Source organism: Panicum virgatum, chromosome 2N (assembly GCF_016808335.1).
Source record: "Panicum virgatum strain AP13 chromosome 2N, P.virgatum_v5, whole genome shotgun sequence".
In the NCBI taxonomy this organism is placed as follows: Eukaryota; Viridiplantae; Streptophyta; class Magnoliopsida; order Poales; family Poaceae; genus Panicum; species Panicum virgatum.
The window spans coordinates 6744529-6767849 of NC_053146.1; the positions used below are offsets into that span (position 1 = coordinate 6744529).

At 41.9% G+C, this 23321-nt stretch overlaps 3 protein-coding genes across 6 annotated transcripts; 2 read left to right on the plus strand and 1 right to left on the minus strand.

Annotated features, from left to right (window-relative positions):
• The first annotated feature begins 829 nt into the window (after positions 1-829).
• LOC120659565 (probable D-2-hydroxyglutarate dehydrogenase, mitochondrial) lies at positions 830-12589 on the plus strand. Of its 4 annotated transcripts, XM_039937746.1 has the most exons (19): positions 831-1170; positions 1265-1455; positions 2172-2274; positions 2830-2859; positions 2957-6306; positions 7334-7701; positions 8115-8216; positions 8559-8606; positions 8763-8833; positions 9247-9365; positions 9474-9569; positions 9670-9779; positions 9896-9976; positions 10309-10409; positions 10787-10895; positions 11147-11252; positions 11320-11405; positions 11517-11642; positions 12121-12589. In XM_039937746.1, the coding sequence occupies exons 5-19, from the start codon at positions 6231-6233 to the stop codon at positions 12205-12207; spliced, it is 1686 nt and encodes a 561-aa protein (XP_039793680.1). In that variant the 5' UTR covers positions 831-1170; positions 1265-1455; positions 2172-2274; positions 2830-2859; positions 2957-6230; the 3' UTR covers positions 12208-12589. The 4 variants fall into 4 exon arrangements, 3 of the variants coding, with proteins under 3 accessions (XP_039793679.1, XP_039793680.1, XP_039793681.1); XM_039937745.1 differs by having other exon boundaries at positions 830-6306; XR_005669082.1 differs by lacking the exons at positions 831-1170; positions 1265-1455; positions 2172-2274; positions 2830-2859 and having other exon boundaries at positions 6144-6306; positions 10787-10906.
• A 1569-nt stretch (positions 12590-14158) lies between these two features.
• On the plus strand, positions 14159-16822 carry LOC120662315 (wall-associated receptor kinase 3-like). The gene is made up of 3 exons (XM_039941489.1): positions 14159-15215; positions 15365-15529; positions 15837-16822. Exons 1-3 carry the CDS (start codon positions 14159-14161, stop codon positions 16820-16822), a joined length of 2208 nt encoding a protein of 735 aa, XP_039797423.1.
• Positions 16823-19110: 2288 nt separating this feature from the next.
• LOC120659568 (glycine-rich RNA-binding protein RZ1C-like) lies at positions 19111-22358 on the minus strand. Its single transcript, XM_039937757.1, has 3 exons — positions 22220-22358; positions 21951-22121; positions 19111-20218 (listed from the first exon to the last, which is right to left on the minus strand). The coding sequence occupies exons 2-3, from the start codon at positions 22059-22061 to the stop codon at positions 19412-19414; spliced, it is 918 nt and encodes a 305-aa protein (XP_039793691.1). The 5' UTR covers positions 22062-22121; positions 22220-22358; the 3' UTR covers positions 19111-19411.
• Positions 22359-23321: the final 963 nt, after the last annotated feature.

Sequence of the window (23321 nt, forward strand, 5' to 3'; positions counted from 1 at the left end):
CTCTATGGTTGAGTGAATCCACATATGCAGACTGTACATAGCAAGTGATTGGATGCCTGGATACTTGCATCTCTCATCTCTATTGTGTGCAGCCAAAGTGTCCCTGGATACACTGTGCTAGCCAGGCTCCAGAGAAACGCTCGATTTCTCCGCACCATGGGAGCCTGGCCGGGAGGTCACTTTTGCATCCGGAGGGCTCAGCTCTGACTCTGACGCAGGTATCCAAACAAGCGTGTCTTGCATCTCTGGAGCCTGGACGGAGGGCATGCGGGCAACCAATCAGCCCCTAACATTCCCCCTTCTTGAGACGCCGATTGTTCCCAAACTGGCGCGAGCGGGAAACACCTCTGCAAATCCAACAGCCCTTCCAAAGTGGCAAGCTCTTCTGGCCAATCTGGCCACTTCACCAACACTTGGTTGACCGACTAATCTGCCCTTGTAGTAGTGCACTTCTGCAGAATCCTCTCGGGCACACGAGGAAGATCAATGTTAATAGGGAGCCGAGTAGATACTTGAATGAAAGATGCTATAGCAGGTTTGAGCTAGGAAACGTGGAACACCGGATGAATAGAAGAATGAGCTGGCAGTTCCATTTCGTAGACCACCTGCCCGACACGAGCAATGATCTTATATGGGCCAAAAAATTTGAATGCCAATTTTTGATTGGCACGAGGAGCAAGCGAGGACTGAACATACACTACCAGAAAACGGGAGGCTTCTGACGGTTTTTTTTTCGCCCGTCAGGAACCCAACGCGCAGGGGCCCAAAAATCCCCCACCCAAGTGCTGGCCCGATAGGAACCCACGAATCACTCCAGAAAACCTGTCTCCTCTCCCCTCACCCCCTCATCCCACAGCCCCCGCTCGGCCACTGCCGCCGCCGCCGCCTACTCTTCGCGACTCTCCCCATAGCAGCGGATCCTGCGCAGGCAAGAGCGGTCCCTTCCTCTTCTCCCAGCCCACGCTTCCCCTGCCGCCGCCGCCGCCACATTCGGGTCATCCCGAATCCGCCACCCATCATTGGCCCCTGCTGCTTGCTGCTATGGTGTAGTTCTCTTTCCATGGCTATTGTCCGGCGGCATCCCGTACCCCTTTTGCTGCAGATCCGAGCTCAAGCAGGTTACCCCTCATTGGATTTTCGGTGCCACTCGTCTGGATCGAGCAGATGCAGGTACTGCCATCATCCCCAAATCATTTTCAAGTAGCTGACATATGAATCCCCAAACTATTCTCGAGTGGCTGACATATGAATAGATCTCCAATAGGCCGACAATCCCTGGTTCAATTTTGTCCATGGTCAGTGATACAGATCCCTTCCTGTCCGACCCTTCTTATGTTGTGGTTGTAGCAATTGTGAAATCAAGTTGGCATCCTTCAACGCCCTCTTCTTCTGCAAGGGTCTGTGCAAGGAGTCCCTTGAATTTCCTTTGATTCATGGATATTAGGAATTCACTAGGTAAAAAAGCACTACTGATTTTAAGTCATCCTTTTTGCAATGTAAGTGTAGTAGTGCCTCTGTAACCTTGTAGAAATTCATGTATATTAACTTTACATTTTCTTGAAAGAATTATATGCAAGACTAAATATAGATCTGCGACATGTTTAGGGTAAAGATTCAGATACATGATGAAATAGCACACACAAGAATATGTGATGCCTCAGTTGAGATATTACTAAATGTTCATAGTTGTATGCTATTGTTTTGACTACATTAAAATATAGGAGTCATTCTGGTTGAGAACATGGTAAACTTTCAGTGTTAATTGTGAATGTACACTGGCTTGTTTGATTGCCATTATCATTTTTGATATAATCATATGGTTTTGTTTCCTTAAAAGGTTGAAAGATAGAAATAGCTAGTGCTGCTTCATAGATTACATTTTTTAGATAAAGGATTAACCCAGCCTCTATATTCTTATTACCAAATTGCCGACCCAATTCATGATCTCAATTTGACATTTTGGTGATTGGTGAATGGGAAAAAGGAGTATTGGACTAGTAACCTTTTGGAAATAGTTTAATACAAAATGTAAGATTTGACTGTATGATGCTGACTGCTGAATTATACTAAGATCGTGGAGATAACAAGCTCGAGTGTACTTCATTTCACACACTCTCTGCACCTTTTATGTAGCAGCATACTCAACTGATTGGTTGTAATTTTATTTATAGTGCTGCTGCTGCTAGCTAGCTACTGAGTTGTCCAAAACACTGCATACGATGTGATATAGGGAAAAGGCTGCCTAGGAAAAGGTACCTTGCTGAAATCTGGAAGGTGAATGACTCTATTATATCCTGGTATTTCATTATTTAGCTTGTTATAGTTTTAATGTTACAAAACTGCATATTGTGTGGATTGGGAGAACTACGTACATATATGATATGTTCATGCAAATTGTCTTATATCTAATTTAATTTAATTTTAGGGTAGAAAATCGATAGTTGTGGGCACTTTGCAGCAAGTTCGCTTTCCTCCTCATTACTGAATCAGGTATAAGGACACAATATACTAGCCTTTCATTGAGTAGGTTGGTCTCATTTTTTAATCTTCAGTTAGAGTGGGTTGATCTTAAGTAGTTTTGTTTTGAGCCAAACTGAACTCCTGTATGATTCCTGTGCACATTTTATTGATTGTTGGGTTCAAGAATTTACAAAAAGACAATTTAGGATCAAAAGATTCTAGCAGTGCTTCTTTACTTTATTATAAACAAGACTGAGCTTGTGTATGGTTTCTACCCATGACTTCGATCATCATTACTATTTAATTTTCAGTTTTGACAACTTGAACATGGTTCACCATCTAATTCAGTTAATTTTGTCACTTGGTTAGGTAAAAAAATACAATGAGATGGAGCTAGCCGTAAGTGTCATCATGCTTCAATTCCACCTCAAGGTGAATTTATGTTGATCTTTACTTGACTGAAAGTTATGTTGAGCTGTCTTGTCTTAATGTTCAGATATCTTTCTGGGAGTCATATATACACTAGGAGCTATGGAAGTTCAAGCAACCTGTAATATGGTGACACTAGATCTTAAAGGATGTATATTTGGTGGAGTACTCGTACAATTTGTCACAAGGACTTTAGATCATTTACTTATTTTATTCCAATAGCTTACTTATTTTATTCCAATAGCTTGATGGATGTCATTCTGATCTGTATGTAACATGTATATGGAACTATCAGAATTTTCTTTTGAGAAACAACTATCAGAAAAATTGGTTTTGGTGGAGTTATGAAATTGTAGTTGCGTGTGCAAATCTGCATGTGGATATTATTTTTTTTACCTTTATTAGTTGGTTTCCTGACGGTTATACCGTCAGGAATCCGTTAACTTTCCTGGATATGGCCTGCCGTCAGGAATTGCCGTCAGGAAAGCATTCCTGTCGGCCAACCGTCAGGAGAAATGGACCTTTCCTGACACTGGGCTCCTGTCGGCGTGTTCCTGACGGTGAGGCGTAAGGAATAGAACTCCTGACGGTTTTCCACCATTTCTTGACGGTTTTTGACCGTCAGTAATTTCCTGTTTTCTGGTAGTGATAAGGTTGGAGTTTAACAAAGACCATATCTCCCACTGAGAATGAACGCTCAGAATGATGTTTATCAGCCTGCTTGTATACGAGATTTAGCTATGCTGAGATGGTGCTTGGTCAAGGTGGTAATAAACTTGTGGGTCTTGTAACCACACAGAAAGCTTTGGAGCTTGCAAAACATCAATAAAAGAAATACTGAAATGCTTGGAAGTGTAACTATACAGTGCTTCGAAAGGAGATCAACCCACTGCCGAATGATAACAACAATTGTACCAGAACTCAGTCAAAAGGGACACTTGGTTGGCTTGGGTAGTGGAATATCTCTAGCTATGGGATCTAGTTTCAGATTTTACACTTAATGATTTGGAGGATGTTCATCACTGGAAGTTGGAATCCTCATGTTCCTTCTCTACTAAATCAGCCTACCGAGCTTTCTTCTCTGGTTCCATTACATTTGAACTTTGGAAGCGTTTGTGGAAATGTTGGGCTCTCGGAAAATGCAAAACTTTTATTTGGCTAGCAATCCGGAATCGCTGTTGGACAGCTGACCGGTTACAAAAAAGAGGACTCCCCAACCCGAATCACTGCCCCCTCTGTGATCAAGAAGAGAAAACGGTACAACACATCCTCACGACGTGTTTTTGCTAGACAATTCTGGTTCGCTGTCTTGCAGCCCTTGAATTTGGCCGCATTAGTCACTAGCCGAAGAACTGTTTCTTTGGCTGATTGGTGGTTGAGAGCTTGGAGGAAAGTCCCTAAACAGCACAAAAAATGGTTTAATTCACTGGTCATGCTAGGTGCTTGGATCATTTGGAAACACCGTAATGCATGTGTCTTTGATGGACTAGCTCCCTGCCTCCAAGTTGCTTTGCAAGCCTATAAGGATGAATTGCAGCTTTGGATAGCTGCAGAAGCTAAGGGACTCAGGGCCCTGCGTGTACGACAGATAGAGTGAAGACACCATTAGGGTGTTTTGGTCAGATCCTACCTCTCTACACTTTTCTGTAAGAGTCTTTTAGGAGTTTTGTTCAACCGTCACCCATTCTGGCCCAAGGTGGGTGATCGGTGGTGTAAATTGGCCATTCTCTTCTTCTTAATACAAAGATGCGCATCTCTCCTGTGTGTTCGAGAAAAAAAAAAGAACTCAGTCAAAGAAAGCAACCTGCTTCGTTTAGTTGGACAAGGATTGACAAAACAACGCAAATATATTTTCATAGTTTGGTTCAAGCGCTCAGTTTGTTCGTCTGACTGAGGATGGTAATTGGAGCTCATTTGAAGCTTAACACCAGCTAAACCGAATAGCTCCTTCCGAAATAGACTTGTAAAAAATACGATTACGGTCAGAAACTACAGATTGTGGCATTTCATGGAGCTTGTAAATATGGTGCATGAATAACTTGAACCACTCCCGATGCAGAAAAGGAATGTTTAAGAGGGACAAAGTGAGCATATTTGGTAAATGAATCCACCACCATAAGTATGCAATTAACAGCACCAGATAAAGGCAAGCCCTCTACAAAATCTAAGGATATTATCTGCCAGGCTTCAGACGGCACAGGAAGAGGTTGAAGCTTACCAGGTAGCTTGGCTCGATCAGACTTGGCTTGCTGGCAAATCAAGTAGGATTTCACAAAACTCTTGAACATTAGTCTTTCAAGCTACGCCAAGCAAACGTCTGTTTCGTTCTTCTAAAGGTTACTGGCACCCCTGAATGGCTCTCCGAGTGCACTAAAGTGACAAGCTTCCAGAAGTTCTGTCTGCAGATCAGGATTGTTGCCAATCCAGATACGGTTCTTATAACGCAACACACTATTTTGCAGTGTGGAATGAGGAACAGTTATTGGGTCATTAGAAAGCTTGGAAATCATATCCATTGTAACTGAATAACTTGAAACCACTTCTAAAACCCATTGTGGAGTGCAAGTAGATACTGCAGCACAATGGGAAGTGTGAGAAGATTTCTTGAACAAGGCATCAGCCACTTTGGTGTCGATCCCTTTCTTGCAAATGATTTTATATTGGAGCCCAAGCAGTTTAGAGAACACTTTTTGCTGCCAATGAGTATGCAACGTATATAGGAGTACGTTGGATCAAAGTTTTTCTGGTCGGTATACAAGAAACTCTCCATGTTGCAGATAAGATCTCCATTGTTGGACTGCCATCAATATTGCCGGGTATTCCTTCATGTAGGTAGAGAACCCCTTCTCTTCTGGATATTTTGCAGATAACCCCATAAATTAGATTGGTTGCGATCAAGATATATTTACAAAACACCCCTAATATTTGATATTTACCCCCTTAAATTGGATCGCGATCCAAATATGACGGTTATTTGTAAATATTCGCGATTTTTGGCGAACAGGCCCCTCGTCGGGTCTCGACGCTTGCGGCGGAGGGGCTGAGGCAGAGACGAGGCTCCGGCGGGCGGCGACGGCAGCCGGACGTCAGGGCCCGCCGCCGGAGGGGCTCCACAATCCACGGATAGCAGCAGCCCACGGCGGGCACACCGCACACACACGGAAGCGGGGCCCACGGTTAATTTTTTCGTCGTGACCCCCTCCGATAAGCCTGCCACGTCATAGCATCTCAGTTGGTAGCAGTAGCACTCCACCGCAGTCACGCCCCCCCCCCCCCCCTCCGCTCCCTTCCTCCTTCTCCGTCGGCACGGCGCCAGCTCCGAGGCGGGACCGGAGGAGGGCATGGCGCGGCGCGCGGCAGCGGCGGCGAGGCTTCTACGCCGCCTGGGCCCGCTCGCCTCCGAGCCGCCGGTGCGAGGTGATTTTTGGTTGGTTTGATTTGGGGGCCGCGCCCTGTTCGTTGCGAGCTGGTTGGTTCGGGAGGTGTTCGTGTTTGTGCCTGACCGGGTGGCAGTTGCTTGCTTGGGGGCCTAGGGCCCTAGGCTTTGGTTCCCCAGCCGTCGTCGGTGGTGCGTAGAGAGAAATTAGCCGCGTTCGACGGTAGGATCAATTCGGAGTGGTCTCGCACAGTTCCGGCGCGATCGCGCGCTCGTGGTTTGTTGCTCAAGTTTGGGGGCATGGCCCTTAGCATGTGGGATTGTGGGGACTTCATTTGTTGGAGAAGCAAGCTACGAACAGCAGATGTTTTGTTACAATCGACTCTGTTAATTATTTTGCAATTTGATTTTTCGCCTTTTAGCAAAATGGTTAACCATATGATGGTGTTGTATGCGTTTGATGATGTAGGCTATGTAACCGTGTTGCTATGGTGGTTAGCGATTCAGCAACAGATGCAGCAGTAGAATGCAGCTCGAAATAGAAATGGATTTTTTTTTTCAATTTGGAGCAAGTTTGCACAACACACGGTTCAAGGTTGATCGAAGAGTGGTAGTGGATGGTCTATGGTAACTTTTGACGTGATTCTTTAATGTGCTTGAATAAGCTCTCATTGCTTGTTTGTTTGGTTTGAAAGATGAAGAATATATTAGGTTCACAAAATTGTTGAACTAGTTCAATAAAGTCCATGACCCGTGTTGTCCATTAGATCAATAACCCAGTTCTGAACTTCTGTTGTGCGATTTGCCAATACTTCAATACTGTTGTTTGTTTTAGCCGCTGAAGTACACCAACTAATTTCTAGAGTCTAGGCAGAGAACTAGCTTCAAGCTTTACGACTTGGGCATACTTTGATGTAAAGCATAGTGGTAGCTTTAACAGTAGAAAATCAACGATTAAATCCAAATGAGGCTTTTTTCGCCTATACAATGTTTTCTACAGTTTATATACTGTTCCCTGTAGAAGTTTACAGGTTTTGATTAAAATCTGATGATAACTATACTTTTCAGGCATACCTCATACTCAATATGAATTCGCAAGCCGCACTGTGAGTTCCTGTAGAAGATTCCATTGGATTCCCAGTCTACAGCGTCCACCTCATGGACCTAGAACTAATGTGGAAACATATGAAGGGAAACACAGTGCTAATATGGCTTCTGAAGTTCAGAAGCGCACATTTGGTTCTGCGGCAACACATATTCAGAGGAATCCAGCCTATTCAGAGCTGAACTCTGATGATGTTTCTTACTTCAAGAGCATCTTGGGTGACAATGGTGTAGTTCAGGATGAAGACAGAATCGCAGTAGCAAACGTAGACTGGATGGGTAAATACAGGGGTGCAAGTCAGCTACTACTTTTACCAAAAAATACTACAGAGGTATTTTCATTAGCCGATTCAGTGAAAGTTTAATTTGGTGAACAACATCTAGCTGCAATTCCATTTCTTTACAGTTTTTATAGAACTTGGCAAAGTAGCTACCATCATTTCTACTTTTCTAGTATAATTTACTGGTGCTGTGATTCGGTCTTCACAGAATATAATATGAGCAATCGCCTCGTTAACCATTAGTTTCATAAACATCTGAAATTGCACTTTTGCAAATGTGAGGATGTTATCGAATCCATGCAATTAAGATATGCTGTACTGGACCGTTTTTTCAGTAATCCACATTTTCTTAACCATGGAGAGTTTATCTATAGTTCTATACAATTAATTTTTTTATCTAGTCTTATTCAAACACAACAAAAAAATTAGTGTGCAAATTCTTTATTCAAATGTTCTCTTTCCAGGTTTCTAAGATTCTTTCATATTGCAACACCAGACGATTGGCTGTGGTTCCACAAGGTGGCAATACAGGCCTCGTAGGTGGCAGTGTGCCTGTTTATGATGAGGTAACCATAATTGTGATTTTTTTAAAACTTCGTATCTGTAATGAAATCTGAACTATTTCACTGCAAAAAGGTGAAATGTATGTTCTGATCAGATCAATTATGCGATTTAGGAAAAGATGATGTAGACCTTGTTGTACTTCCACAATATGCCTAATGTTATCTTAGTAGTGTTTTCTTTAGAAAAAAATATATCTAGTTCATATGTCATATTTTTATGCTTAGTGATGTGCCAAATTGATTTTGTTTGTATGCAGTGGCTCTGCATTTTGCAGTTTTTTTACTGTTTCTAATGTTGAGGTCCAATGTCAGTGATCACTTGTGTTTTACCCCCATTGTCTGCAGGTGATTGTCAGCCTCGCAGGCATGGACAAAATCATTTCCTTTGATAATGTGAGTCCAACATCTTTTGTCTGGCTTCAGTACCTTGCATTTTGTAATATTCTCATCATTTCTTTATTCAAATGCATCCAAGGATAACTTGAAATCCTTGAATAGCTTCAGATAGAAGGTGCCAAGTTCTAAGTCTGCTTGTTATGCTGTTGCTAGGTAAATGGTATTCTTACTAGTGAAGCTGGTTGTGTGTTGGAGAATTTAAGTACCTTCGTGGAAAATGAAGGGTAAAGTTATATTTAGCACCTATTCTCCTAACTGTTTGGTTTTGATTCCTATTCCATAAACTTGCACAGGGTATGCTACTATGCTTTCACAGATAGTGTGTTAGGCATTGAAATGAATGATCAGTCTATAAAGGTCTCATACTTGTTCGCTCTTGCTTGTGGAATCACTGATGATTGTGACACGACCAAGTGCATTGTCATTCGTTTTAGTTCAGTTCTTGTAAGATCCTTTTACTACCCAATAAGGCAACAAAAAGCCTGCAACTTACTGTGGTTCATGCATACAGAAACTGTTAACTAAATTTGTTATGTTCGTTTTCTGACCAAAAGAATTTACAATCTGAGCTATCTTTTTAGAGCACCAGTTCCTTGATGTCCATGCCAGACACCTGATTGGCCTTGATCTGCTTCAGGTTTATTATGCCACTTGACTTGGGAGCGAAAGGTAGTTGCCAAATTGGTGGAAACATTTCAACTAATGCTGGTGGCCTGCGTTTCATACGCTATGGTTCACTTCATGGAAATGTACTTGGTAGGCATAAGTATTGAGCTTATAAATTTAATTAAAACAAAAAGTATTGGTTTGAACTCTCATGGTATATGTTGTTTCCCTTTAGAAATTATCCTCTCTCCCATACAGGTCTTGAAGTTGTGCTGGCTGATGGGACAATCCTTGATATGCTTACTACCTTACGGAAAGACAATACTGGGTATGATCTGAAGCACTTATTCATCGGTACGTACTGAGCATGCTAAATATTCCATGACCACTGTAAAACAATGTATTTTTTTTTACAACACCAGACAGTTAGTAAATGCAACAACATAACGTTCAGGAAGTGAAGGTTCGCTAGGAGTGGTTACCAAAATTTCAGTACTTACACCTGCAAAGCTACCTGCAACTAATGTTGCATTTCTTTCCTGCAATGACTACACAAGCTGCCAGGTTCGTTCTCCTTGAGACATTCTCTTTTTTTTTTCCTGAAAAATAGTCACACATTTTTGAAGTGTATGTATGAAGTCTTCAAGATAGTGATTGCTGCTTACTGGCTGTGTTCCCAGAAATTACTGCTTGCAGCTAGGAGGAACTTGGGTGAGATCCTGTCTGCATTTGAATTCATGGATCATCACTGTATTGATCTGGTATGTACATAAGAATTTGTTTTCCGAATTTTACATTTAGAAAGAGTTAAGACCTACAGATATATTATCATCTCCCTTCTCAAGTTTCCCCCCATTAGACCCAGCTTTAGGCCATGACATTTATAGATCAGAGGACAAAATTTTAAATCCCTTGCCAGATTGATCAGTTTGATGTGATGAAGCATGCCTTGATACTCTTATACGCTCAATAATCCCCTGAAAAGATCTTGATTTTCTAAGGTGCTCCTAGTCCTAAATATAATGGAACATTTCTTTATTTTGTCTGGTTTGCATATTTAGATTGTTTTTTGATAGATTATTTTGTTTTGGAGGCTATGCGACATTTGGAAGGAGTTCAAAATCCTTTACCTGCATCTCAGTACAAATTTTATGTTCTAATTGAGACAACAGGGAGTGATGAATCGTATGACAAGTAAGTTATCGTAGAAACAAAATATGTTTTGGTTCGAACATAGCTAGTGTTATATGACCTGACAATTCCATATTGAGATATGCTTGAGAGAAATTTGACAATAGCTTTGTTTGAGACCAGTTATCATGCTAGCTTGCATTTACTAAGATTAGGATTATTGTTCTTTTTTTTTTGAAAGAGGTACCCCAAGGGAGACCCCTGAAGTTTAAGGTGCCGCACCTAGGGTTCGAACCCTGGGCGGGAGCCTCCCGGCCAGTGGCCTTTGCCACTGCACCATGAGCTCCTTGGCAATTATGATTATTGTTCATCTGCACATCTCGTGACTAAAATAATTCTAGTTCCTCATCTTGCCTTTTGTTTTTGGCTTTCTATTGTAGAACAAAACTGGAAGCTTTTTTGTTGCGTTCAATGGAAGATGGTCTGGTTTCTGATGGCGTCATAGCGCAAGATATCAGCCAAGCATCAAACTTTTGGCGTATCCGTGAGGTTTCCATCCTGTAATCAATACTATGATTATCCTTTATACCTAAATGATGATGAATGAATGTTATGTCTGTGCTGAAACTTGTATACTATCAATATCAAACTGTTCATGTGGTTAGTGATAGTTCTGCACTAGCATGTAATAACTTGCACCCAAGGCAGATGCTCATGCTTACACGCTTTCAATTACAGCATGATTCAATGTCTAACTTGTAAAAATAAGATGAACTAAGGAGTTGTTATTATTCTGACAGGGTATATCAGAGGCGTCTGTTAAAGTTGGAGCTGTGTACAAATATGACTTGTCCATACCTGTAGAGAAGCTCTATGATATTGTTGAAGAAATGCGCTGTCGTCTTGGTAATACTAAATTCGATCTACTAAGAATCTATGGGTTTTCAATTAACTTGGTATTCTGGTTTTCTAGGTGATAATGCAGAGGTATTGGGCTATGGCCACCTTGGAGATGGAAATCTGCATTTAAACATCCTATCAAGCAAATATGACGACAGTGTATGTCAAACTATCAACTTGGAAGTAGGATTGTTAACTAATGTTATGCTTCAGTGTTTCGGGACGGTTTACAAATAACCTTCTTATTTTGTTTCTCCAATGGAATTTTAGACTCTTGCACAAATTGAACCATTTGTCTATGAGTGGACTTCATCACAAAGAGGAAGCATAAGTGCAGAGCATGGTTTGGGCCTAATGAAAGCAGAGAAGATTCACTACAGCAAATCACCTGAAGCAGTAAGTATTTCCATATTATACAGTAAAGAGGCCGTAGTGTTTGCAGATGAGTTAAGGAAAATGACAATTATACGTAGTGGTGGACTTGATCCATCGAGTTGTTTTTTTTTTCACGTGCATTCAAGCTACCTGCTTGCTTGGCAAACCTTAATAGCTAGGCAAAGCTTGTGTGCACCAACCCCTAGCTTGTATGCACCAACCTTTTTCTTGCACTATTTTGACATGACATAAAACAAGTACACTGAACTCTCGTGAGAGATACTTAGGTTATCTGGTACAGCCTAGGAAGTGGGAATCCCTTCCTGCTTAGATTGGCCTATTGGTCTTTTCACACATACACGTCGCATGGATCAGAACTGTTTAACTGTGCTGGTATTTTAATAAGTAATGAGCTAACAAAAAGTTTTATTTTAAGAACAATCTAGTTGTCTAGGATCATTCGAGTTGACTTGCCCAACTAATGTTCTGACTTTATCAGGTGCAACTAATGGCTTCCATCAAGAAGCTGCTGGACCCCAATTCAATCCTGAATCCCTACAAGGTTCTGCCGCAGTCTGTACTGTAGCTAACGGTCCTCTGTTATCCTGTAGTTGAAAGAAACCTGGTTATTTCCAAACTAATATTTTGTCCCCTAACTTGTGAAGCTAACGGTCCTCTGTTATCCTGTACTGTAGCTAATTCAATCCCGCTGCTTCCGCCATCCACATGGGATTATGGAAAGCATGCGGGGTTTCTGTTCTGATGGTACCAGTAGGTTAACAGATCGCAAGCGCTCAACTTCACCGCGTTGAAAAGGCAGCTGAAATAAGTCTGGAGAACTTTATCCAAAAAGGAAAAGGTCTGGAGAAGCACGGCATTGACATGTGCCAAGTCTTCACCTTTTGTCAAAGTGACAAGTGGTTAAACAGATTAAAGATGCATTCATGCAAAGGATTTTTTTTTGCCAATTTTTAAGCGCGCCTTCCCATCGTGCCAGCTTCGCTTCTAAAGTCTGAATGCACTAATATGCAAACGGGACTATTTTTAAGCCCCAATCTTGCAGGCAGCTCAATTATTTCTTTAGACGAACTGAAATGACAAGTGGTTTAAGTAGATTAAGATGCAAACGACAAACAATGCCATTCTTGAAGGGCGCCACCATCATGCCAGCTTTGCTTCTAAATGTACCAAGATGCGAACGGAAAATAACACCATTTTTAAGTCCTCTGTTGTGGCGCTTCTTGCTTTAGACTTCCATCATTTTTTTGTCCCAGTGGACAAGTGGTTAAATGGACTAGGATATAAACGGCAAATAATACCATATCTTTTGGAGCAGCCTTCTTGCAACAGCTTCACACTTGTATCCATCACCAGCTAATATTATTTGTTGCCTAACCACTAAGGTCTTGCCAAATTTAACGATGCACATATGGCCATATAGTTCAAGAATATCTATGAGCCGGATGTACTTGTCTACGTGATTCAAAATGACTTCATCCATTTTTGATGTAGGCCATTTAGTTTTATCCTAAATCAAACTTGTTAAACTTTTAATAAACGTAGAGAAAAACACACCAACATCTCAAAAAAAACAAATCGGTTTTATTAAATTCATTATAAAATAGGTTTGTTAGTGTCTTTTTTTTATATTGTAGATTTCATAGACTTGGTCAAAACTAGAAAAGTTTGAGTTAGGATAAAAATAATGTATAACATTTTTTAACGAAGGGAATAGTATTATCTAACCTTTTGCATATCGTTTGTTTTTGTAAATCATTTAAATTAGTTTAGACCTTATTAGGATCTCAATCCAACACATTTTGCCCTTCTGTAAGATATATTCTTTACCCTTTTATTCATCGGATCAGGATCTAAGGCCAAAATTCTAAATTTAGAAAAACAGTGTATATCGTGCTTGGCACATACATGACATGTCCCTAAAGAACACATTTATACCATTAGTGTGGTGCTGCCTTTTTAAGTTTTCGTAGGCGAACAACTAACTATATGTTTGGTAAGGGCAAATTAATCTCGACGGCTTCTGACATTATGCAGTCCACGTCGGTACTATTAATGAAAACCCAGCATCATTTATTTTGAATCTAGCTAACACATGTCAATTTTCAAATAACTCCTAAACTTTGCAGTGAATTCGTCCGTGGCGGAAAACCGGAAAACGCTTCAACTGGGTTTATGCCCCGTTTAATTTGTCCGAGTTCTGGGTTTAGAACAACCTTTTGCTTGATCCTACCTCCTAGTTTCTCCTATTTCTAACTCACATCTCTTGCTAATAGAATCCCTTCCAAACAGGGAGTAAGTGCAAATCACAATGAAGAAAAACATATGCTCTGGGGGGTTTTGCGTAACGCATTTACAAAAAAAAACCTGGGGTAAGGTGCAATTAGTTCTGGATGCGGGCGTTGGATGCTCTGTCTCGACTCTCGACACAAGCGCGCTCTACAGCCCCAATATTAACCCTGCAGATCCAAAGCTTTCCGTATCCAATTAGCTAGAGGTAGCAGCAGAAACAGCACACCATGACCACGCCCCCGCCGCAGCCCCAGCTGCTGCCGCACATCCTCGTCTTCCTTGCAGCAGGGGCTCTCTTGGCTGCTGCCGCCATTGCTGAAGCTGAACAACATGAGCCGCCACTGCCGATCACACTTCCAGGCTGTCCGGACAAGTGCGGCGACATCAGCATCCCCTTCCCGTTCGGCCTGAAGCGCGGCTGCTTCCGAGAGGGCTTCGAGGTCACCTGCGACCACTCCTTCCAGCCTCCTCGCGCCTTCCTTGCCGCGGTCGTCGGAGGCTCAGCCCAGACGACGACCCTCTTCTCCTACTCGGTCTCCAAGCCAGGCAACTACTCGATCGTAGACCGGCACAAGGCGGACGTCTTGCCGGTGGAGCTCGTCGACGTCTCCGTCGCCAGGAACGAGGCAAGGGCGTACGGCGCGGTGGCGTCCGTCTGCAACACGAACGCCACCAACGGGCTCCTGAGGATGCCGTTCACCACCCTGGCGTTCCTGATCGACGGGCCCAACGGCCCGTTCCTCGTGTCGCTGGCGCGCAACGTCCTCGTCGGCGTCGGCGTGGAGGTCCAGCCTTCGGCGTACAGGTTCAACACCGCACCGGGTGCCCGAGGGGACGACTACCTCGTCGACTGCCACTCGACGCTCATGGGGAACCTGGAGCTCGCGTCCAACGGGTCGTGCTCCGGCCGGGGCTGCTGCCAGGCCTCCCTGCCGGAGACGATGCCGCTCACCGGAGTCTCGGTTGCGATGCCCACCAAGACCCTGAACAACTCGTTGTGGGTGACCAACCCGTGCTCCTTCGCCATGGTGGTGGAGGACTCGTGGTACAAGTTCTCGACGGCGGACCTGTACGGCAACACCAGCAACAGGTTCCCCAGGGGCGTGCCGTACGTGATCGATTTCGCCATCAGGAACGCTAGGTGTCCGGCCAAGGTTGAGCAGCCACCTCTCGGCTACGCGTGCGTCAGCGGCAACAGCACTTGCGCCGACGTGACCAATGGCTACGTCTGCAAGTGCTTGGAGCACTACGAGGGCAACCCTTACATCACTAATGGATGCCGAGGTAATGTGCATATATACACTCCTGTTCTTGTTCCGCCATCCAATTTAAACTCAACCATGGGTTTCAACTTTGACTACTCTACAGTTTGAATTTGTGTCCATGACATGGGATTTAACTACCTCGCTCTATCTGTTTTAATTTGTGTCCAGACATCGACGAATGCAAGCAACCTGATTTGTATCCTTGTTCAAGTGATGGGATCTGCAAGAACAGGCTTTTAGGGTATGACTGTCCATGCAAACCTGGAATGAAAGGCGATGGAAAGATGGGAACGTGCCAACCCATATTCCCCTTAGTAGCAAAGATGATTGTAGGTAAGTAGTAAGCTAAGTATAACAAGACTATATAATTACATACAGTTGCTATATATAGAATGTATTTTGACGGTTTTATTTCTTTGGCCCACATCCAGTTTAAAATGAACTAAAAATTTAAGACGCTCCTTCCCATATTTTAACAATTAAAAAATAATTATTGAGCGATCATGTTTAATAGGATGGTCAGTAGAAGGTTTTTTTTTGTTATCAGCAATGCAACTTGTCATGTGTTGACGGTGGTCTAGATGAAGAATATAGTTCTATTTTACTACCCTCACTTGTAAATTTTTTGCTTCCCATGCAGGTGTAGTTGGAGGTTTCTTTATCTTGGCGGCTTTGTTATTCATCATTCTTCTTCGTAAAGAGAAAAAGAAGATGAGGGAGTTCTATGAAAAGAATGGTGGGCCCATATTGGAGAAAGCAAAAATTATAAAGCTTTTCAAAAAGGAAGAGCTTAAGGAAATTTTGAAGAGTAAAAATTTGATTGGTAAAGGCTTCTTTGGTGAAGTTTACAAGGGCCTTCTTGATAATAAGCTAGTTGCAGTAAAGAAGCCAAAAATTGGTGGTGCGCTAGAGAATAATGAACAATTTGCAAATGAAGTCATCATCCAATCTCAAGTCATCCACAAGAACATTGTCAGGCTGATAGGTTGTTGCCTTGAAGTTGATATCCCAATGCTTGTTTATGAGTTCATCCCAAATGGTAGTCTCGAAGATCTTCTTCACAGTAACAAGGTAGTGCCTGTCAACATTGATGTGCGTTTGAGTATTGCTGCACAGTCCGCAGATGGCTTATCTTATATGCACTCAAAAACCAATAATAAAGTCCCACATGGTGATATTAAGCCAGCAAATATACTCTTGGATGACAACTTCATGCCAAAGATATCAGATTTTGGCACATCGAGACTGATTGCAAGAGATAAAGAACATGCAGAAAATGTCATTGGTGATATGAGTTACATGGATCCAGTTTGCATGGAAACAAATCTTCTGACAGAAAAAAGTGATGTCTACAGCTTTGGAGTTGTGATCTTGGAACTTATAAGTAGGAAAAAGGCCACATATTCTGAAAATAATAGCTTCGTAAATAATTTTCTCGAAGCTCAAAAAGAGAATAGGGTAGCCGAGTGGTTTGACAATGAAATTGCCGTGACAAGCAATTTAGAGCTTCTCCATAGTCTCGCAAGGATTGCTGTTGAATGCCTTAGCCTCGATGCGGATAAAAGACCATCAATGATAGATGTGGCAGAGCGTCTTCTCAAACTAAACAAGTCTCGTAACCCGTAAGTTGTTTGTAAGTTCATATGTACGATTGAATAAGATAGGCAACTATCAGCGTGGCAATATTTGTTTTATTTCGACTTGTTGTGAAATGTGAATAGAATCCCTGAAGTTAGAAACAAGGGTTGTATCCCTTTATTCGAATAATTTTATTGTACTACATCTAACTTGTTATGTTATATAATGTAACGTTTGAAGCAGTGGCGGAGCCACCAATATGTCGAGCCATGGCGGCCTCCGTGCTACCTAGCTACACTTAGCGCTTGTAGAATATATTTATCCAATTTTTACTTACCAATGCTTCATATTTTCATACAATTACGACTCACAAGCTGATCAGTAATACATTTATGCATATTTGATGATGATATCTATATTTTATTGCATTGTAACCTCTTGTCACATGTATGTGTTTTTAAAAATAAATTAGTAGTAGTAGATTCGCCATAGGTAGATTTTGATTCTGACTCCACCACTAGTTTGAAGTGATTGAATGTATGTATAATTAATCATTTTTCGCTATTATTTGACATTTCATGTCTACGCGATTGTTTTAACTGTAGTGTGGCCCCATTCCGGTAGCAGTTTCATAAATCCTGAATGTCCGACCCTCTCTGGTGGCCTACTAAATTCAATACCCAGCAGCAACTTTGCGGCCCAATAAAGCACCCCAGTCCAGTCTAGGATTTTTCACATACACTTGTGAACGGATGTAAATAGTATCGATATTTTCTGACCGTATTCGAATTCAATCCGGTTTGAAAGGTTTTTTATCCGTCCGTATCCAATTCTAGATATTCAATATCCGTAACTGATCCGTATCTGGATACTAAAAGTTACATTTATATGATGTCTATATCCATTACAATCTCATCTGACAAGAACTAACACTATCAGTATCCAACTCCGTATTCGAACAAAAATATGAAAATAAATACGATATCAGTTATATTCATCCGTATTCAATCCGTTTACATCTCTATCTTGTGGTTGCCTATCATAGCCATCCACTTTGAAATCAACGGCTGAAGATGAGTGAAAGAATTATGGGTAGATGAGAAAAACTAGGGTAGGTAAGAAAATCAACGGTTGGATGGCACCTCATGTTGATAAGATGAGTGGTCTAGATATGTGACCACAAGTACATATGAGGAGGCTTTTCCCCTAGTCCACACTTGTGTTTTGCGTGCACATACTGACATACAGTTCTGCTAATGCTCCAGCAGTGCATCCGCGTACTCCGAGACACTGTATTTCAGTCTTTCAATATAGGTTGTGTTTGGATCCGAATGCTAATAGGTAAATATTCTACACTTCAACACTAGCACATCCAATTGGGAGTGCTAATAAGAATATAAGATGAGCTAAAACCGTAGCTAAAACCTAAAAACTTTAGCATACGTAAGAGTGCTAATACATGCTAAAGTTTAACACTCAACTTTAGTCCACCCAAACAGACCCATCCATAATAGGGAACATATTAGCTACAGAGACTATGGATCACGCTGAACTTATGACGCTTGCTAATTGGAGCTAGCAGATGATCACAAGCAAAGTCCATTTGCTGCATTTAGTTGCATGTCGTTAACATGTTACCCTGAATTATTCTAACTTCCAGCCACGGTCTGCTGCTGCTAAAATCAAGAGGACTCATTCCTTCTATGGTGTACACCTCAAAAGAATAATCAGTGGCATGCAATTAGATTATCATGTTCTCCCACGATAACAACCGTTCAAAGAAACTAAAAAATATAAAAGGAACCAGGTAAGTAAAAAAGAACTATTTGCACCTTTCCAGGCAATTGCCAACTCCAGTAGCGACAGAATAAACTTGAATTTCTTGCAGATTTATCATGCAATTTGAAATGCAATTCTCAATCATGTTGCTAACAAACTGTTAACAGTATCATCAAGCTACAGCTCGAAGCTCAGCCAGAACTTGACTTTCCACCACGATATGCAGATGTAAACCAGAAAACAATTCAAACAAGCAATTGCATTTGCCCCATCGCTAGTGAACTTGCACAAATCAAATGCATTTTGCAGCAGGAAAAGCACCACGACAAACCACTACCTTCCTGCATAAAACCCATCTTTCTCAACTTCACATTGTCAGTTCACTTCAAACCCAAACTGCATTACACTGTTCTGATTTCTGATCAATAACCCAGCAGAACCATGTATTGGACAAATTGGATGATTGCCAGCAAAGAAATGCAGGGGAAAACATCCATTTCCAGCTGAGCAACTGATGCTAAATTCATCCATGATGGGAAATGTGGCACAGCAGTGTTGACAATAAGCAGGACTGAAGACATTCAAAGATCACATACTGCAAATGAGTTCAACAGAACTACACAAATATTCAGTACTGCAAAGTAATTACAAAACATGACGAAGGAACCAGGATCACACTGCCTACAGATTATTGTACCAACAAACTAATAATTCAAGTACTGAAATGATTGTCTTCAGACTAATAAAACAAACTGCACTGCCAAATAACACAGGGTTGAAGCATCAATATAGCGAAATATAAATACTGACTCATAACGGAAACACACTAGATGCCTCTGTTCTGCTGCAAGGTAACCTTCAGTAGCGATCATCATAAGCACGAGCTCCAGCTCCCCTGCTAGGACGGTCATATGGCGCGGGTCTATCACGGTAACCCCCACCAAAGCGAGCAGGCCCACCAGCACCACCCCCTACGCGTGAACCACCTCTGCCATACCCACCAGTGCCCCTAGGTTCATCACGGTAGTAACCTCCGCTGGACCGCCCTCCATCTCTTTCGTAGCTCCTTTCCCTAGCAAAGCCACTTGATGCATAACGATCTGCACCACTATACTTGTCACCAGAATAACGATCTGCTGCTGGTGCATAGCGATCACTAGCATAGCGATCACGCCCAGCACCATAATATGTATCCCTGCTGTCCATGTAGCGCCCACCATCATATCGATCATCATCATAGTGAGCAAAACGATCTGTTCCACCAAAGCGGTCACCACGTCCCCCAGTGCCACCACCATACCTTGAAGCTGGAGAGTACCTTCCAGTTCTACCACCTCCATCTGAATAAGGGCATTCACGAGCCCAATGTCCAGGGCGGCCACATTTGAAGCAATCATCACTCGCAGCTGGAACTACATCACCTCCACTGCGATATCCACCTCTAGCACCAGATGAGTAACCACCACCACCACCACCACCACCACCACCACCACCATAGCCATAGCCATCATCCGAGTTCCTAGGCTGAGCTTTGTTCACAGAGATATTTCGACCATCCAGTTCTCCATTATGCATTCCCCGAATGGCAGCATCCACAGCCCGAGGTTCTGAAAATGTGACAAATCCAAATCCCCTGGAGCGGCCTGTGTCCCTTTCCACTACAACCTATACATATAATGAAAATGAACTGATGGAAGATAGAAACTAAATATAATAGGAGCAGCCAAAAATTCTATTACTAGCAGTGACATGCAAATACAATGCATAGTATGCAAACCAGTGATACCATCTCACACAACTGTAGAACAGTAACAGCCAATCCTTATACCGCAGCTCAAACATTGTATGCAAATCAAAATCTGCTTTAACTGGCAACTGGTACAGGACACTAATGATTACTATAACCCAAGGTCAGAGGCCAGAACTGGAAGCATCAAACATATGACCACAAATGACATTGATGATTCTGAACACTTCTGTGTCAGGTCCATGTGCTCCAGTAACCAGTAAACTCCAATCCAACTGAACTGAGACCAATTACTTTCGGCCAGCAGTATAATCGGACTACACTAATTTAATGAGTAAAACTTCTAGCATGAATAGGTCAGATTTTAGTTACCCTGCCAGAAACTTCAGGAAAACATAATCAGAAGTCAAAATGCATTTTTTCTAATCTTCGATATTCCATTGCATGCAGTACTAATTATTTTCCATTGCAACAGAAAGGACGCTATGGTCACCGAAAAAATGCTCTTCCAAGCAGATGTAAGCACAGATGCATACAGCCCTCTCCAGCATCACCTATACTGCCTCACTACTGAAAGGACACAGTTCCTCTGCCTTTTATCAAACTGATCAGGAAGAATGACATGGCCAAAGTTTGCTCGGCAATCATGATCATACCCAGCGCTGGCAATCATTTTCTGTGGAATTCATTAACCATGCAGGTTACAAACCATTTTCTGTGGTCTAAAAGCAGATAACAGTTATCTTATGTGCTAGCATGGCAAAGACAGGTGTCTGGTTCTGCCCACAAAACAGAGCACATCTATCAAACCAAATCTAACTGTAAGGTGCCTCCAATTGATCCACTGAACCCGTAACCCCAAAATGCTAACCAGTGAGGTCAATTGACTAGTGAGTTTCTTTTTCCTGCAACTTTGCTAACATCCTAACATAAACAGAAGTGACCGCAGCCTCTGCGAATCAATAATTGCTTGATTGAAATTGGAGGAGTGAAGTTCAAAAGAGCCCTAACATGTACAAAAAAAGAAACACCACATGTTCCAGTTAATGATTCAAAAAAATGCCAGTTACATTTATAACCAAATCAATTAAACTGGCAAAAGACTATTTTTTAACAACCACCCCAAGACAAATACAAGGTATGCTTTTATTATATGGGATTGTCTCGAACATAAGATGCATGGGATTTATCAGTACAACTTATTCATGGAAAAAAGGTCCAAATAGTTGTTAAGAAAAACATGGAACCAGAATGTTGGCAACTGAATAAAATTCTCCAGTTCTTAAATAACTAAATGGATATGTTACAGTCATCAGGCAGTTTCACTATCTGGTTCCCCCCACATCTTTGTATTTGCGTTTCCTATCTTAATTGAAATTTCTTGGTTAATAAACTATAGTATCCAAAAAAATTATTTCTGCAATTAATACATCAGACTATTATGCAAAAGTGGAGAAAGAAACAGATCCATATACCACGGTAACAATCTCAACAATTATTCTAATTCTACGGCGGGCCTTATTCGTTCAACTACAGCTACAGCCTAACAATTTATCCATCAAACGACACCGAAACAGGGGGATCCCAACTAAACAGCCTCCAATCCCTGCAAATCACAAGCATCACGGCAGGGCAGAGCCATCACTATACCTGCGAGTCGATGACCTTGCCGTACTGGCTGAAGGTGCGCGTGAGCGTGCTCTCCGTGGTGTCCCACGACAGCCCGCCCACGAAGATCCGTCCCACCTTATCCTCCGCCATCCCGGGTCAAATCAAATCGAAATCCCCTCGCCGCCCGCCGCCACCACCTGCACGGGGAACCTGGCAACCAAATCCCATCAGAAAAATAGAAATCTAGCACCAACCGGCGCCAATCGACACCCGCTGAAACGAGGCGGGAGGGGGTGGCGGCGGCTCACCTCGCGCGGAGACCTAGGGATTGCTCGGGTCGAGGCGTTAGGGTTCAGAGAGAGAAGAAGTGGAGAGAGAGGAGGAATCAGGAGCGTCCTATATATCTCGGGAACGGGCATCACGGGACAGGCACGTGTCGTCCGTTAGGTGAATTTTTTCTGCGGCCCCTTTTTATTTCCTTTTTCTTTCTGCAAACTATATAGGGTACTATCTTCGTCCAAAATATAAGTATTTGTTGACTTCTACTGATCATGTTTGACTATTCGTCTTATTCAAAAAAATTATAAAAATATTATTTATTTTATTATGACATGTTTTATCATCGTATATATTTGAAGTATATCTTAATTGTTTTTATTTTTTCTCAAATTTTTTGAATAAGATGAATGGTCGATCAGCAGAAATCAACAAATGCTTATATTTTGGAATGGAGGTAGTAGTATATAATAATAAAGATAGACTCGAAAAAGGAATTTTGCTACGGGCCGAGGCTGGTTTGTCGTCCTCGTTTTCATTTTCAGCGGCGCCGTCGGCTTCTACAGTTAGGATGTAAATGGCACGGATATTTCCCGATTGTATTCGAATTCGATCCAGTCTGGAAGGGTTTCATCCGTCTGTATCTGATTCCGAGTATTCAATATCCGTAACCGATCCGTATCCGAATACTCAAATACATTTTTATAATTTCGACATTTTTATAATGTCGACATCCATTGCAATCTTATCCGACAAAACTAGCACTATTCGTATTCGACTCCGTATTCGAACAAAAATATGAAAACAAATATAATATCAGTAATATCCGTCCGTATCCAATCCATTTACATCCCTAACTACAGTTAGGGCACTCGCCGCCGGCGATGGGCCAGGTTAGTGTCGGGTGTAAATCTTTCGAGAGAAAAAAATCATTTCATGATTTAACGTAGACTGAATTAAATTTTTAAATTTCAACTAAAAATACTTTTGAACCTAAAAGGAAAAGTTCAATTTTCAACATTGCTCAAGTTAGTGTGCTTTATTATGGTTTTGACGAGGCAATGTGGCTAACGGCTAACAATATTTGAACTTTAAGAATTCATTCATAACTTTAGAAATTTAATAAATTATCCT